General features: G+C 44.6%; 1 protein-coding gene across 1 annotated transcript in view; it reads left to right on the top strand.

Moving 5' to 3' along the window:
- Nucleotides 1–261: 261 nt before the first annotated feature.
- Nucleotides 262–12,174, top strand: part of DAW1 (dynein assembly factor with WD repeats 1) — a 190,905-nt gene continuing 178,992 nt past the window's right edge. The window contains exon 1 of the mRNA XM_069213859.1: nucleotides 262–416. Within this exon, the coding sequence (XP_069069960.1) occupies nucleotides 377–416 (40 nt within the window). The 5' untranslated portion in view covers nucleotides 262–376. The remainder of the gene's footprint in view (nucleotides 417–12,174) is intronic.

Raw genomic sequence — 12,174 nt, 5'->3', positions numbered from 1 at the left:
AATAATATTTCAATACACAAAGTTATTTAGAGTGTGTGTATTATTACTTTACTCAAATAGCATTAATAAAAAATATTACATTAGCAACATTTTAGGAACTGTGTAAAATATGACTCACAAAACGCTGCATAGGAAGGTGTAGTCTTGCTAATAAACATCTAACTCACTTGCAAACAGCATAGTGAGAAGCGTTTCCGTACGTGACCTATTTTCAATACGTCAGCCGTCAGGTGACACAGACGTCCCTTTCTTGTTTTCGAAATAAAATGAATGGAACGGGCGGAGCTAAGCATTACTTTCGCTTCTGCGCGTTGTTTCGCCGTTTGTGTTTGTTGGTTTCCGTGGTTACGGTTGGTCAGCGTATTACTGCGGGAAGATGAAACTCAAGCGGTTCTTGCTACGCTATTACCCACCAGGTCAGTGCGGTTCCAGAGACTTCCGCGGCTCCAAGTTACACTCTTGTATGTTTGTGTGCAATAACTTGGATAGTGTGCATTTTAGAATTATTTTGATTATCGGGATAACTACCACACGCTGCGCATCATTTTGGGTCCTGGGACAGAAAGAAAGAGGATCGGGTTTGGCACAAATCTCTGATCTAGCTACTAGGCTCTCTGAGTGAAGACCTTTAACCTTACAGAGGCCCCTGCAAATTGCTCACAGACATCAATAATAAGTATACATTTGGAAGCGATGAAGCGGTTCCCCATCATCTTACTGCCCTGGTGGTTCAAGGTTATTTACGTAGGCGAAACATCTTCATAATCTCATACAAATTGTATATCAGGAGATAATCTGTTATCCATTATGAGGTGAGGCCTGAGCATCTTTCTTACTTTGCATATAGCGTTTCAGAGCATGCTTCTGCTGTAGAGTTACAGTTCCAATATAAGTCATGGAGGATCTTTATTCCTTACAGACAGACTGTTAGTGCAAAGCAGCATGAAATGTATCAGTGTCGCTTGGGCACCTAATTCGCATTTAACAATGTTCTGGAAAGTCCTTGTTGATGGACCGTTTTTTTACAGTTGATAAAACGGGTAGAATTACTCATCCGTAGCCAATGTTAAGACTTCTCTTTAGCTCTTGTTCTAGTTGTTCCGCATAGGATTCAAAAATTCTCGAGGACGATGTTTTGGTTGTTGAAAAATTAGATTTGTTCATTAGACTCGGGCCACCCTGGTATTCTCCGCAGCCAGTTTCCTTCAAAGTTTGTTTAATATGGTGCATTTATTCTATTTTTAGAATCTTTATTTGCTCGAACATCAAGCAGTGGCTTTGAGATAGGATTGTGCTGCGCTGTTTGTCCGTAGTCCGGCCCAGTAGAGTATAGATTCTGGATGAATTGTGTGTCTCACTGCTGGTTATACCCAGCTCTCATCTTAATGCTTCCATCAGCATGCCTGGGCCTAGGCACAGCACACGTGGGGAAAAAGCCGGTGGTAGCTATGTTTCCTGTCTGTAGCCCCTCAGTTTAGTTCCGTACATAGTTGCAGCCACTACTTTCATCTTGTAATCATACAGTTAAGGTCGGCCCCTGTGTTCTGGCTCCTTTAATCACCCATGTCCCTATATGCTTCACACAGGACCCTTTGTGATAGAATCAGAGGCCCAAATAATCAAAAGCATAGGCGTCTTCCAAATAAAAATGAAGTGTTCTGGTTAGGGTAAATTTCGGGTTCGGCACCTTACATTTTTGTTGACATTGATGGTAAGGTTTTTTTTTTTTTTTTTTTTTTTAAATGTTGCAAAATGTTCAGAACCTCTCAACCTACGACTCGTGGTCAGTTTGCTTCGTGCCAGCTGTTAAACGGTGCCGGCAAAGAGGAGGAGTGGAACTTCCTCACCTTCCATTATTGGGACATTCAGGTTAATATGAAGGCCAAACCTTCAAGTGTCAGTTTTATACAAGTTGAATAACGTTGGTGCTAATAGACAGCCCTGAGAGACTCTGAGTTGTATTGGTAAGGCCTATATTCTCACTTTGATCCATTTCCGACCCTGGAAGTAGTCTTGTAATGGAGCTGCTGTAATGTTAGCAGAAGATTTTTGTTTCCCCTGATCCCTCCAGGTATATGAAAAATGTCTTTCAATTGCGTCAAATGCTTTTTGCAGGTCTATAAATACCGGGTATAAGGTGGATTTCTCCTACTTTGTATATTTACTTCATGTGACCTAGAGTCTAATAGATTGGTCTATGATCCCCACTTCTTTTTGGAAACCTGCTTGGAGATTCAAGACAATCTGATCACTTCAGACTCAGTCTTGGATATAGTTAAGAAGTTTCCCCCATATTTGTTTCTACCGACACCCCCATCAAGTAACAAGATTGGGTGATAGTTCCCCAGGACCGAGACAAGTCCTTTATTTAAAATAGGAATTATGATCACTGATGTCATGAGGTACGGACCTTTCAGAGTTTCAAGGTCACGTTGAAAGATTTTAAAAGTGAGCCCTAAATTGAAATGTTAGTTTAAAAGTGTTCGGTTCAGGTTATTTCTTTTTCAGTAAATTCCAACGCCACAATTGCACTTAAAGGAGCCGTTATTCAGGGTATTTTTTTTAGCTTCTGGCTCAGAAATAGTAGTAGTGCCTTGATATAGTGTAGAAATATTTTCTAAGCCATTGATTGGGACCATTCACTGTGTCCCGGTTTGTGGGTGGTACCTCCCAACCCCTTCTTACAAGGTCCCATATTTTTGTTGGAGATCTTAGAGCTTAGTTTTCATAGCGAAAGTAATCAAGCCTGAGCTTTTTGTTGGAACTATCTCTTTTCGAGCATGGTTAATAACTTGTATCCTTTAATTAACTTTCTTAAGGTCTCCTCTTCCATCATATTTAATTGAAATCTTTTCAACACTTTCCTCTGTGTCCGTTTTTCGTTCAACCATTCGTCAACATGACATTCAAGTGTATTCAGATAGTTTTTTTAGAGATTTTCTATCTACCGTATCATTCAGTCTTAATTAAAGAAACAAACATGATATGCGCTCAAATATTACATGTTTGTTTTTCCATTCCTGATTTGTTTGTCCTTGGTTAACACCCACTTCATAAATTTTCTTAAATACCTAATCTACTATGTGGTTCTCAGTGACTAAAATAGAACAATTGGTTGCCATTTAGTTCTCTCTGGCAAGACTTTGTTACCATTTTAAATAACGGCAGATTATGCTCTTACTTAAACTGTGGGAATTTAAGTAATTTAAGGCCCTGCATAGTCTACTGCAATTAGCGGGTTATGGCTTCTTTCGATTTGTCTTTATACTTACATATTGAGGACAAGAAACAATTAGGATCTAGCCATTCAGGCTGGCACAATTATTGACTCTATATGTTTTCTTTGTTGAAATATCTGATATAGTTTGTCCATTTAATGTGTGGAGACCGCATTCTTAAAACCAGTAGATGTGGTTCCTTAGTACACATGAAATTGTCTGATTAGCACTGTGGGACATTTTCCTCCTCAGTAATGTCTGGCTCGATCTTTGAAGTGTGTGATTTGGTGTTAAAGTCTCTACATACTAGTATTATTTTCTTTTTTCTTTTTGATCCAGCCTTTTTTTAACTATTTGTTTGAATAATTTGTGATTCTAAGGACTACATGTACGTAGCAATTTGCACATCGCACACAGCGAATCGGGCCGTTTGGGACGTGCAAAATGCACTTTGGTATGTTCAAACCCATTTTTGCGATTCGGTAAACAATTTACCGAATCATAAAAGGGATTGCGAGTCGCAATTAGGAAGGGGTGCTCCCTTCCTAATTGCGAGTCGCAGTCCCACGTATGATTGTTTTGTAACCGCGAATGCGGTCGCAAAACAATTAAAGTTAGCACCAGTGTCTCACTGGTGCTAACCCATTCGCAATCGGGAAGGGGTCCCCATGGGACCCCTTCCCCTTTATGAATGGCAGTAAAAAACATTTTTTCAGAGCAGGTAATGGTCCTACGGACCACTGCCTGCTCTGGAAAAAATGAAACAAACGTTTCAATTTTTGTTTTTGAAATGCATCTCGTTTTTCTTTAAGGAAAACGGGCTGCATTTAAAAAAAACTTATTTATTTAAGATTAGTCACAGACATGGTGTTCTGCTGTCTCCAGCAGGCCACCATCCCTGTGAGGGCGGCCATTCCCAAGGGGGGTCGTAAATTGCGACCTACTCATGAATATTCATGAGGTATGGCATTTGCGACCCCCTTGCGAATTGCAAACAGTGTCATTGACACTGTTCAACATACGGTTTTGCAACTCGCAAATTGCGAGTCGCAAATCATTTCCTTCATACATGTAGCCCTAAGTCTCTTAGAATTAGCACTAACCATTGTTTTTATCAGGAGGAAAGTAGACATTGAAAATGTCAATAATCAAACAATCACTCCCAAGCATAAGGTGCTGCATATATTGCCATAATAGACAGGGTAACCCAATATTCCCCCAAGAACTCGGTACTTGGAATTCTAATACAATAAATGTTCAAGGAGGACTCATATTGATAATTAACTTAATATAGATGAATATCAATAGTTAATGTTCTAGTCCAAGCATGGACCAATTCTATGTTTGAATAAATCCACATACAGCGTGATATAAAATAGAAGTCATTTATACAACAAATTAGAGCAGCAGCAACAATGCTGATTAATCATGCACACAAGCCCATATAACCTACTCCATTCCCACTAACTCCACATGTAAGGGACATGAGGAGGGTACCAACCCCCTGACTATCTAATACAAACAACTGTTAGTATTTAATCAGTCCTATCTGATGCCACACAGGCAATCAGAATCCTTCATGAAATATTCCAGCAGAAATGTGATGAGTTTCATCATAAGGGTCTATGGTCAATGTTTTGTTCTACTGCAGCTCAGACAGTCCCGGAGACCATCCCCAGGACAACGTGTCATGACACAATTAATTATAACTATTGTTGTTCTACAACATAATAAATAACTTATCAATAAACCAATATATACATGTAAAAACAAACCAAAACACGCCATACATAAACGTGGATCGCCTGCCCACAATATACACCACATGTAGTCACCTGTGAATGAAATCAGTCATCAACCAAAGCCAACACCATCCAACTCCAGGAGCATATGATAGAACACAGGGGTAAGCACTCCCCCCCCCCCCCCTCCCCACATGTCCCTCGTGGTGTTTTTATTATGGCATATCTAAATATTATGTTGAGCTGAGGAGGAGGATTTTCCATTCAGCAGCACTGGCATCGGTATTAGTGGTGAGATTGGTCACTCCTACTAATGTAGGTGAGGTCTCGTTATAGGCATGAGTGTACGGTTCGGCTCACGTTTGCATGAAATGGCTTTATGTGACTGTATGTGGTGTATATTGTGAGAGGGTGAGCCATGTTTTATGTGTGGTGTGTTTTGGTTTGTTTTTCCATGCAGATATTGGTTTGGTAATATAAGGTATTTATTTATTATGTTGTAGAGCAACAATTGTTGCACTTAATTTCTTCATGACACGTTGTCCTGAGGATGGTCTCAGGGACTGTTTGAGCCGCGGGAGACCAAAACGTCGACCATAGAACTCATGACTATTAAACTCATCGCATTTCTGCTGGAATATTTCATGGAGGATTCTAATTGCCTATGTGACATCAGACAGGACTGATTACTTACTAACTGTTGTTATATTAGATAATCAGGGGATTGGTGCCCTCCTTGTGTCCCCTAGATATCGAGTTAGTGGAACTGGAGTAGGTTGCCTGTGCTTGTATACAAGATTAATCAGTATTGTTGCTGCTCTAATTTCTTGTACAAACTTGATGATCATATATGTTAGACCTGGCATCTTTGGCATGTTTCCCCACTGTCTTTTTGCCTTCTGGCCTCATGTTTTAATGGTATTCTGGACTCTGTTTTTGCTGGCTTATTGTCTCTGCACACTTTACCATTGCTAATTAGTGCTAAAGTGCAAGTGCTCCCTATGTAAATTGTATTGATGATTGGTTTATCCATGATTGGCATATTTGATTTACTGGCAAGTCTCTAGTGATGTGCACCAGAGATGCCCAGGGTCTGTAAATCAAATGCTGTTATTGGGCCTGTAGCACTGATTGTGCCACCCACATGAGTAGCCCTGTAAACGTGTCTCAGACCTGCCACTGAAGTGTCAGCAGTATTGCACTGCCAATTCAACCTGGCAACTGTACCCACTTGCCAGGCCTAAACCTCCCCTTTCTCTACATGTAAGTTAGCCCTAGGTAGCCCCAGGGGCAGGGTGCAGTGTATCTAAAAGGTAGGACATGTACTGCTGTGTTTTACATGTCCTGATAGTGAAAATCCGCCAAATGTGTTTTTGACTATTGCAAGACCTATGTCTCCAACAGGTTAGCAAGAGGACTGCCTTTAAATATCTTAAGTGTAGTTTCCCATTGAGAGCAGATAGATGTGGAGTTTGGGGTCTCTGAACCCACAATTTAAATATACATCTTTTTGTAGAGTTGTTTTTAGATTGTCTGTTTGAAAAACCCACTCTTAAGAAGAATTGTGAATTCCCTCTAGACAGTGACACAAAGGGAGCTGAGGTTTGTCCTGCATATCCTGATGAGTCTCCTGGGCTAGAGTGGGATGGGTGTGTCTAGGGCCAACCCTGTGCAATGCAGGATCTTGTAAACAACAGAGAATTTCCTTTGAAGTTTGCCTACTTCAAAGGCAGAAATGAGTGTAAGTATTGGACCCAAAAGCCCAGACTTTTAAAACACTTCTGGATCAAGAGGAACCTCTACTGAGAAGAAGAGTGGAAGAGCTGGAGGAGGAGTACTGCCTCTTTGCTGGGTTGGCCTGCAGTTGCTGCTTCTTCCTTAAAGAGGACAAAGAATTGACTTTATTGTGTATTTTGCTTGTGAAGTTTCTCCAAGGGCTTGAAGTAGAGCATGCCTCCTGTTGGAAGCCTCAGGGATATCAAAGACTTCAGATTCATCTGCCTATAGCACTGGCAACTGTGTGTTTTGTGCTGCAACAGAAGAAAAAACACCATGATGTCATCAATAGCGCCGCTGCTTGCACGTGACCTGACACCCCACGGAGCTGTGCCCTGCTTTGCTCTGGAACCCTGGTCTCACTGATAACGCCACCAGGCTGCTGCTTGACCCATGACCTCTGGGCCTGCACTCCGCGTTGCCTTGCTAACACCGAGCCTTGCTAACACTGAGCCTTGTTATTCCCCATGATGCCGTTCTATGCTGACACTGACACCGCTGCCTGCACTGTGACATGAGGAAACCGCTCGTCAGGTACACAAAGCCCTGTTCTGTCCCCCACTGCAGCCTTGGTCCACCAATGCCATTGACTCCAGCATTGTCAACAGATGCCCCTGTCTGCACAATGACCCGTGGGCGCCGCCTTGTGCCTACCGATAAACGCTCTTCAGGAATGACCACGCCGCTGCCTGCACTGCAACCTGGAGAACCTGCACGTCTCACCGCCCCTCTTTACACTGCAGCCCTGGTCTCACCAGCGCCGCAGGATGCTGTCACCGAGCAGTTGCCTGCACCGTGGCCAGTGGGCCCCGTACGTAGCGGCGTCCCGCTTTGCACCCCAGCCTCGACGTCAACGCCACTCCGGATCTAAAGCGAGGATCACAACACCCTACATTTCAAAGGTACTCTTTGCAGGTCTTCCCAACACTGTAGCTGGCCCGCGACCCCGCGTTTGGCCTGAACTGGTGGATTTGTTGTTCATGACACCGTGATAGTCCCAGATAGAGCTATCGATTTCAAGGAACTGTATTTAGTTAATTCTTGCAAAATTAATGTCTTTATTACTGTCTGTTGGATTTTTCTCGTTTTGGTCTTTTATACGCATAAACATTGGCTATTTTTTTTTTAAAACTGGTGTGGTTTTTATAGTGCTTTCACTGTGTTACTGTGTGATGTGCAAAAGCTTTACACATTGCTTGTAGGATAAGCCTGACTGCTCGTGCTAAGCTGCCAAGGGGGTGAGCAGGGGTTATCTGAACTAGGTATCTCCCTTACCCTGACTACAGTGGGGGTCCCTACTTGGACAGGGTGTAAATCAACTGCCAACTAGAGACCATCTAACAATGTAAAATTGAGATCCATTTTATATCACGCTGTAGGAAAGTACCCTCTTTCTTAGCATGGTTGCCCCCATTTTCTGACTGTTGTCAGTGTGTTTGACTGTGTTCACTTGGACCCTGCCAAACAGGACCCAGTGATTCTGCTCTCTCCCTCCTAACTTGGTAACTTGTACCATTTTCACCCCAGATTTGGCATACTGGTGCCCCTATGTAAGTCCCTAGTATATGGTACCCAGGGCATGTATTATGCCACCCATGGGGGCCCCATGTGAAGTGTTCTGCAGGCCTGCCATTGCAGCCTGGGTGAAAGGGTGCATGCACCCTTTTTCACCATAGGTCATTGCACCTGGTCACTGTAAGTCACCCCTATGACTGCCCCTCCTAGCCCAGAGAGCATGGTACAAGTACCTGTGTGTGAGGGCACCTCTGCTAGTGCACAAACTCCAGTGCCATTTTCAAGGACTTCGTGAGTGCGGGAACGCCATTCTATGCCTGTACTTCCTACTTCCAGCTACGTAATGTTAACTCCAAACCTAGGCATGTTTGGTATCAAACTTGTCAGAATCATACCCCAATATTGTTGCCAGCATTGGAAGTATGGTTCCATGCACTCTGGGGTCTCCTTAGAGGACCCCCAGCATTGCTCCTACCAGCCTTCTAGGGTTTTCTGGGTAGCCCAAGCTGCTGCCACCCCTCAGACAGGATTCTGCCCTCCTGCTTTCTTCAACAGCTCAAGCCCAGTAAGGCAGAACAAATGATTTCCTTTGGAAGAGGGGGGGTAACACCCTCTCCCTTTGGAAATAGGTGTGACTGGCTTGGGAGGGGTAGCCTCCCCAAGCCACTAGTATGCTTTGAAGGGCACATTTGGTGCCCTCCGTGCATAAACCGGTCTACACCAGTTCAGGGACCGCCAGTGCTCTGGCGCGAAACTTGACAGTGGAAAGGGGATGACAGTCCCCTGTCCATCACCACTCCAGTGGTTGTGCACAGAGCTCATCTAGAGGGTCCCTGGGTTCTGCCATCTTGAAGCCAAGGTTGGCAGGGACCTCTGGGAGCATCTGAGTGGCCAGGTAGGTGACGTCAGAGCCCCCTGCTAATAGGGGGATTGGTCACGTAGCCAGGAGACCACCTTTCATGGCTATTTACGGTCTCTTTCGTGGGTGTGCCCTCCGATCTGGCTTGCAAGATTCCAGCAGGACTCCTCTGCAACCTCTACGTCAGCTTCTAGTCACTGGAACGGCGACAGGAACTGACAATCTGCAACCATGACGAAGACTCTGCTTGCAATCTTGTTTCAACGGCTCCTTCCAGCTTCTGCAACATTTCCCTGGTTGTGCATCCTCTGTGGGCAAAGTCTTCAATCTGCACAAGAAGGAAGAAGAAATCCCTTGAGGTTAAGGAGTCACTCCCCTGCATCCACAGACAACGAGGACCGGCGGCGTGGATCTCCTCTCATCCTTACCTGTGTGGATCCTGCATCAAGGGTGTTGGTCTGGAGTAGTCCTTTCTGCCAGCCCTCCAACTTTGGTGGAGGTTAGCCTTTGCCCTCCCACGCAGGACAGTACCCTTGTGCACCACGTCTCTTGCAGCTACCACCGCTTATTTGCAACTGTTCCAAGAGATCTTCGGGCTCCATGTAGCCCCAGCACTCCTTCTTGCGACGCATAGCCCTCTGTGTGCCTCTCCTGTGGTGTGGGACCTTTTCTTCAGTCATGCTGCGTGGGCTCCTCTGACTCCGGTTCCTCATCCAGTGGGTTTCCTGTGGAGGCTGCCTCTTCTGTGGACTCTCTGCCTTGCTGAGGATCCCTCATGGACGGTCCCCCGTCCCCCTCCCCTGAATTGTTGGTTGCGTCCTCCTGGACTTTGCTGTTGCCCGGCAGCTCCACATTTGTTTCACCGCGACTTCTGCCTTCGCCAAGGCTTGTTGGTGGCTTCTCCATGCCACTGACTGAACGAATGCAGTCTTCCATCCGGTGTGGGGCATCAACTGCATCCTCCAGGAACTCTTCACCTGCTCCAGGGCTGCGTGCCTGACAGTCTTCGTCTTTCCGTCGACCAACTCCTGCGTCCACAGCTGTGTGTGTAGTAGCTCCTACTCCTCCTGGACTCTGATGTGACTTCTGGACTTTGGGCCAGATGTATCATTCTTTACAATAGCGATTACCTAATTGCAATGTTCTGCGAATCACAGTTAAGTAATTGCTATTGGAATGTATGAAACTCCAGGGACCCTTTCCCCTTTGCGAATAGGTGACCACCAGTTTGAAATTGGTGGTAATTGCGATTGTTTTGCAACCGCATTCATGGTCACAAAACAATCATACGTACCTCTGCGATTCGGTATTAGGAAGGGACGCCCTTGACACACCCCTTTGTAATACCGAATCGGTATGTAGTCGCAAATCAAATTTGCTGTGTGACTACAGTGGTATTGCATGAGCTCTGCATGTCTCTTAGATAAGCCTTGGCCTAGGTACCCATAGCCAATAAAGGAGCTGCATCTTGCATTGGGTTTTCATTGTATACCAGGTATACAGCAGTTCATTTAGTAAAATATAAAGAGTGAAAAATAGCTATCCAGGAAACCTTTGTATTTCCAAAATGGGCACAAGATAAGGTGTTTCAGAAGCAGTGGTTATTTGCACATCTCTGAATTCCGGGTTGCCCATACCTGCATGTGAATTACAGGGCATTTCTCAAATAGACATCTTTTTTACACACTGTCTTACATTTGGAAGGAAAAAATGTTGAGCAAGACAAGGGGCAATAACACTTGTTCTGCTATTCTGTGTTCCCCCAAGTCTCCCATAAAAATGTACCTCACTTGCGTGGGTAGGCCTAATGCCCACGACAGGAAACAGAACATGGACACAACACATTTTTACATTGAAAACTGACGTGTTTTTTGGAAAATGCCAGGCTGTGGATTTTGATCTCTAGCTCAGCCGGCACCTAGGGGAAACCTACCAAACCTGTGCATTTTTTTAAACTAGAGACCTAGGGGAATCCAAGATGGAGTGGCACCACCAGGTTCTGTTACCTAGAATCCTTTGCAAACCTCAAAATTTGACAAATAAAACACTTTTTCCACACATTTCGGTGACCGAAAGTTCTGGAATCTGAGGGGAGCCACAAATTTCCTTTCACCCAGCGTTCCCCCGTCTCCTGATGGTACCTCACTTGTGTGGGTAGGCCTAGTGCCTGCAAAAGGAAATGCCCCAAAACACTCTGTGGACGCTTCAAAATTATCAAATACAAAACTACCTGTTTTTGCCGGGGGGCACCTGTGTTTTTGCTCCTGGGCTCAGCAGCTATGTAGGGAAACCTGCCAAACCCAAACATTTCTGAAAACTAGACACCCGAGGGAGTCCAGGGAGGTGTGACTTGCTTGGATCCTCAAGTGTTTTCTTACCCAGAATCCTCAGCAAACATCAAATTTAGCTAAAAATAACATTTCTCTCTCATTTCTGTGTGATCACTGCAGCAGCGCAAATTTCCCATCACCCAATGTTCCCCTCAGTCTCCTGGTAAAAATGATATCTCACTTGTGTAGGTGGGCCAAGAGCCTGTGACAGGGAAGAGCCAAAAACATGTTGAAAATGAGGTGGAAACAAAGCTGGTCCAAAAAGGCAGTTTGGAAAAATGTTTCTAGACTGACAAGTATCTGCGGCAATGCTGGGTGGTAGGAATTTTGTTGATTCTGGAAGATTTCATCACAAAAATGTGGGGAAATTGTGTGTTTTCAAGCAAAGTTGGAGGTTTGCAGGGCATTGTGGGTAAGAAAATGGTGCTGGGTGCATGTGAAGCACACCACCCTGGACTCGCCCAGATATTTAGTTTTCAGATGTGTCGCGTGGGCTCTCATTATCCTAAATGAGACTACTGGATTTCTAAGAAGCAGAGTCGTTCCTGGTGTGGGGGACTGAGTCTGACCCACTTGGAAGTACCTCTGTCACTCTAAATCCGGTTTTGCTCCGGCTAACTAGCAGTGCCTCATCTCTTCCATGGGGAAGGGATGATTGGGCAGCCGAGCGCATGACATCTAGGGAACTTCTCAGGGAAGTCGTGGTCACTCGGGTCCAAACCAGCTCTCTCATT

This window comes from Pleurodeles waltl, chromosome 11, assembly GCF_031143425.1.
Source record: "Pleurodeles waltl isolate 20211129_DDA chromosome 11, aPleWal1.hap1.20221129, whole genome shotgun sequence".
Classification (NCBI taxonomy): Eukaryota; Metazoa; Chordata; class Amphibia; order Caudata; family Salamandridae; genus Pleurodeles; species Pleurodeles waltl.
This window is presented reverse-complemented; position numbering and strand designations above follow the sequence as displayed.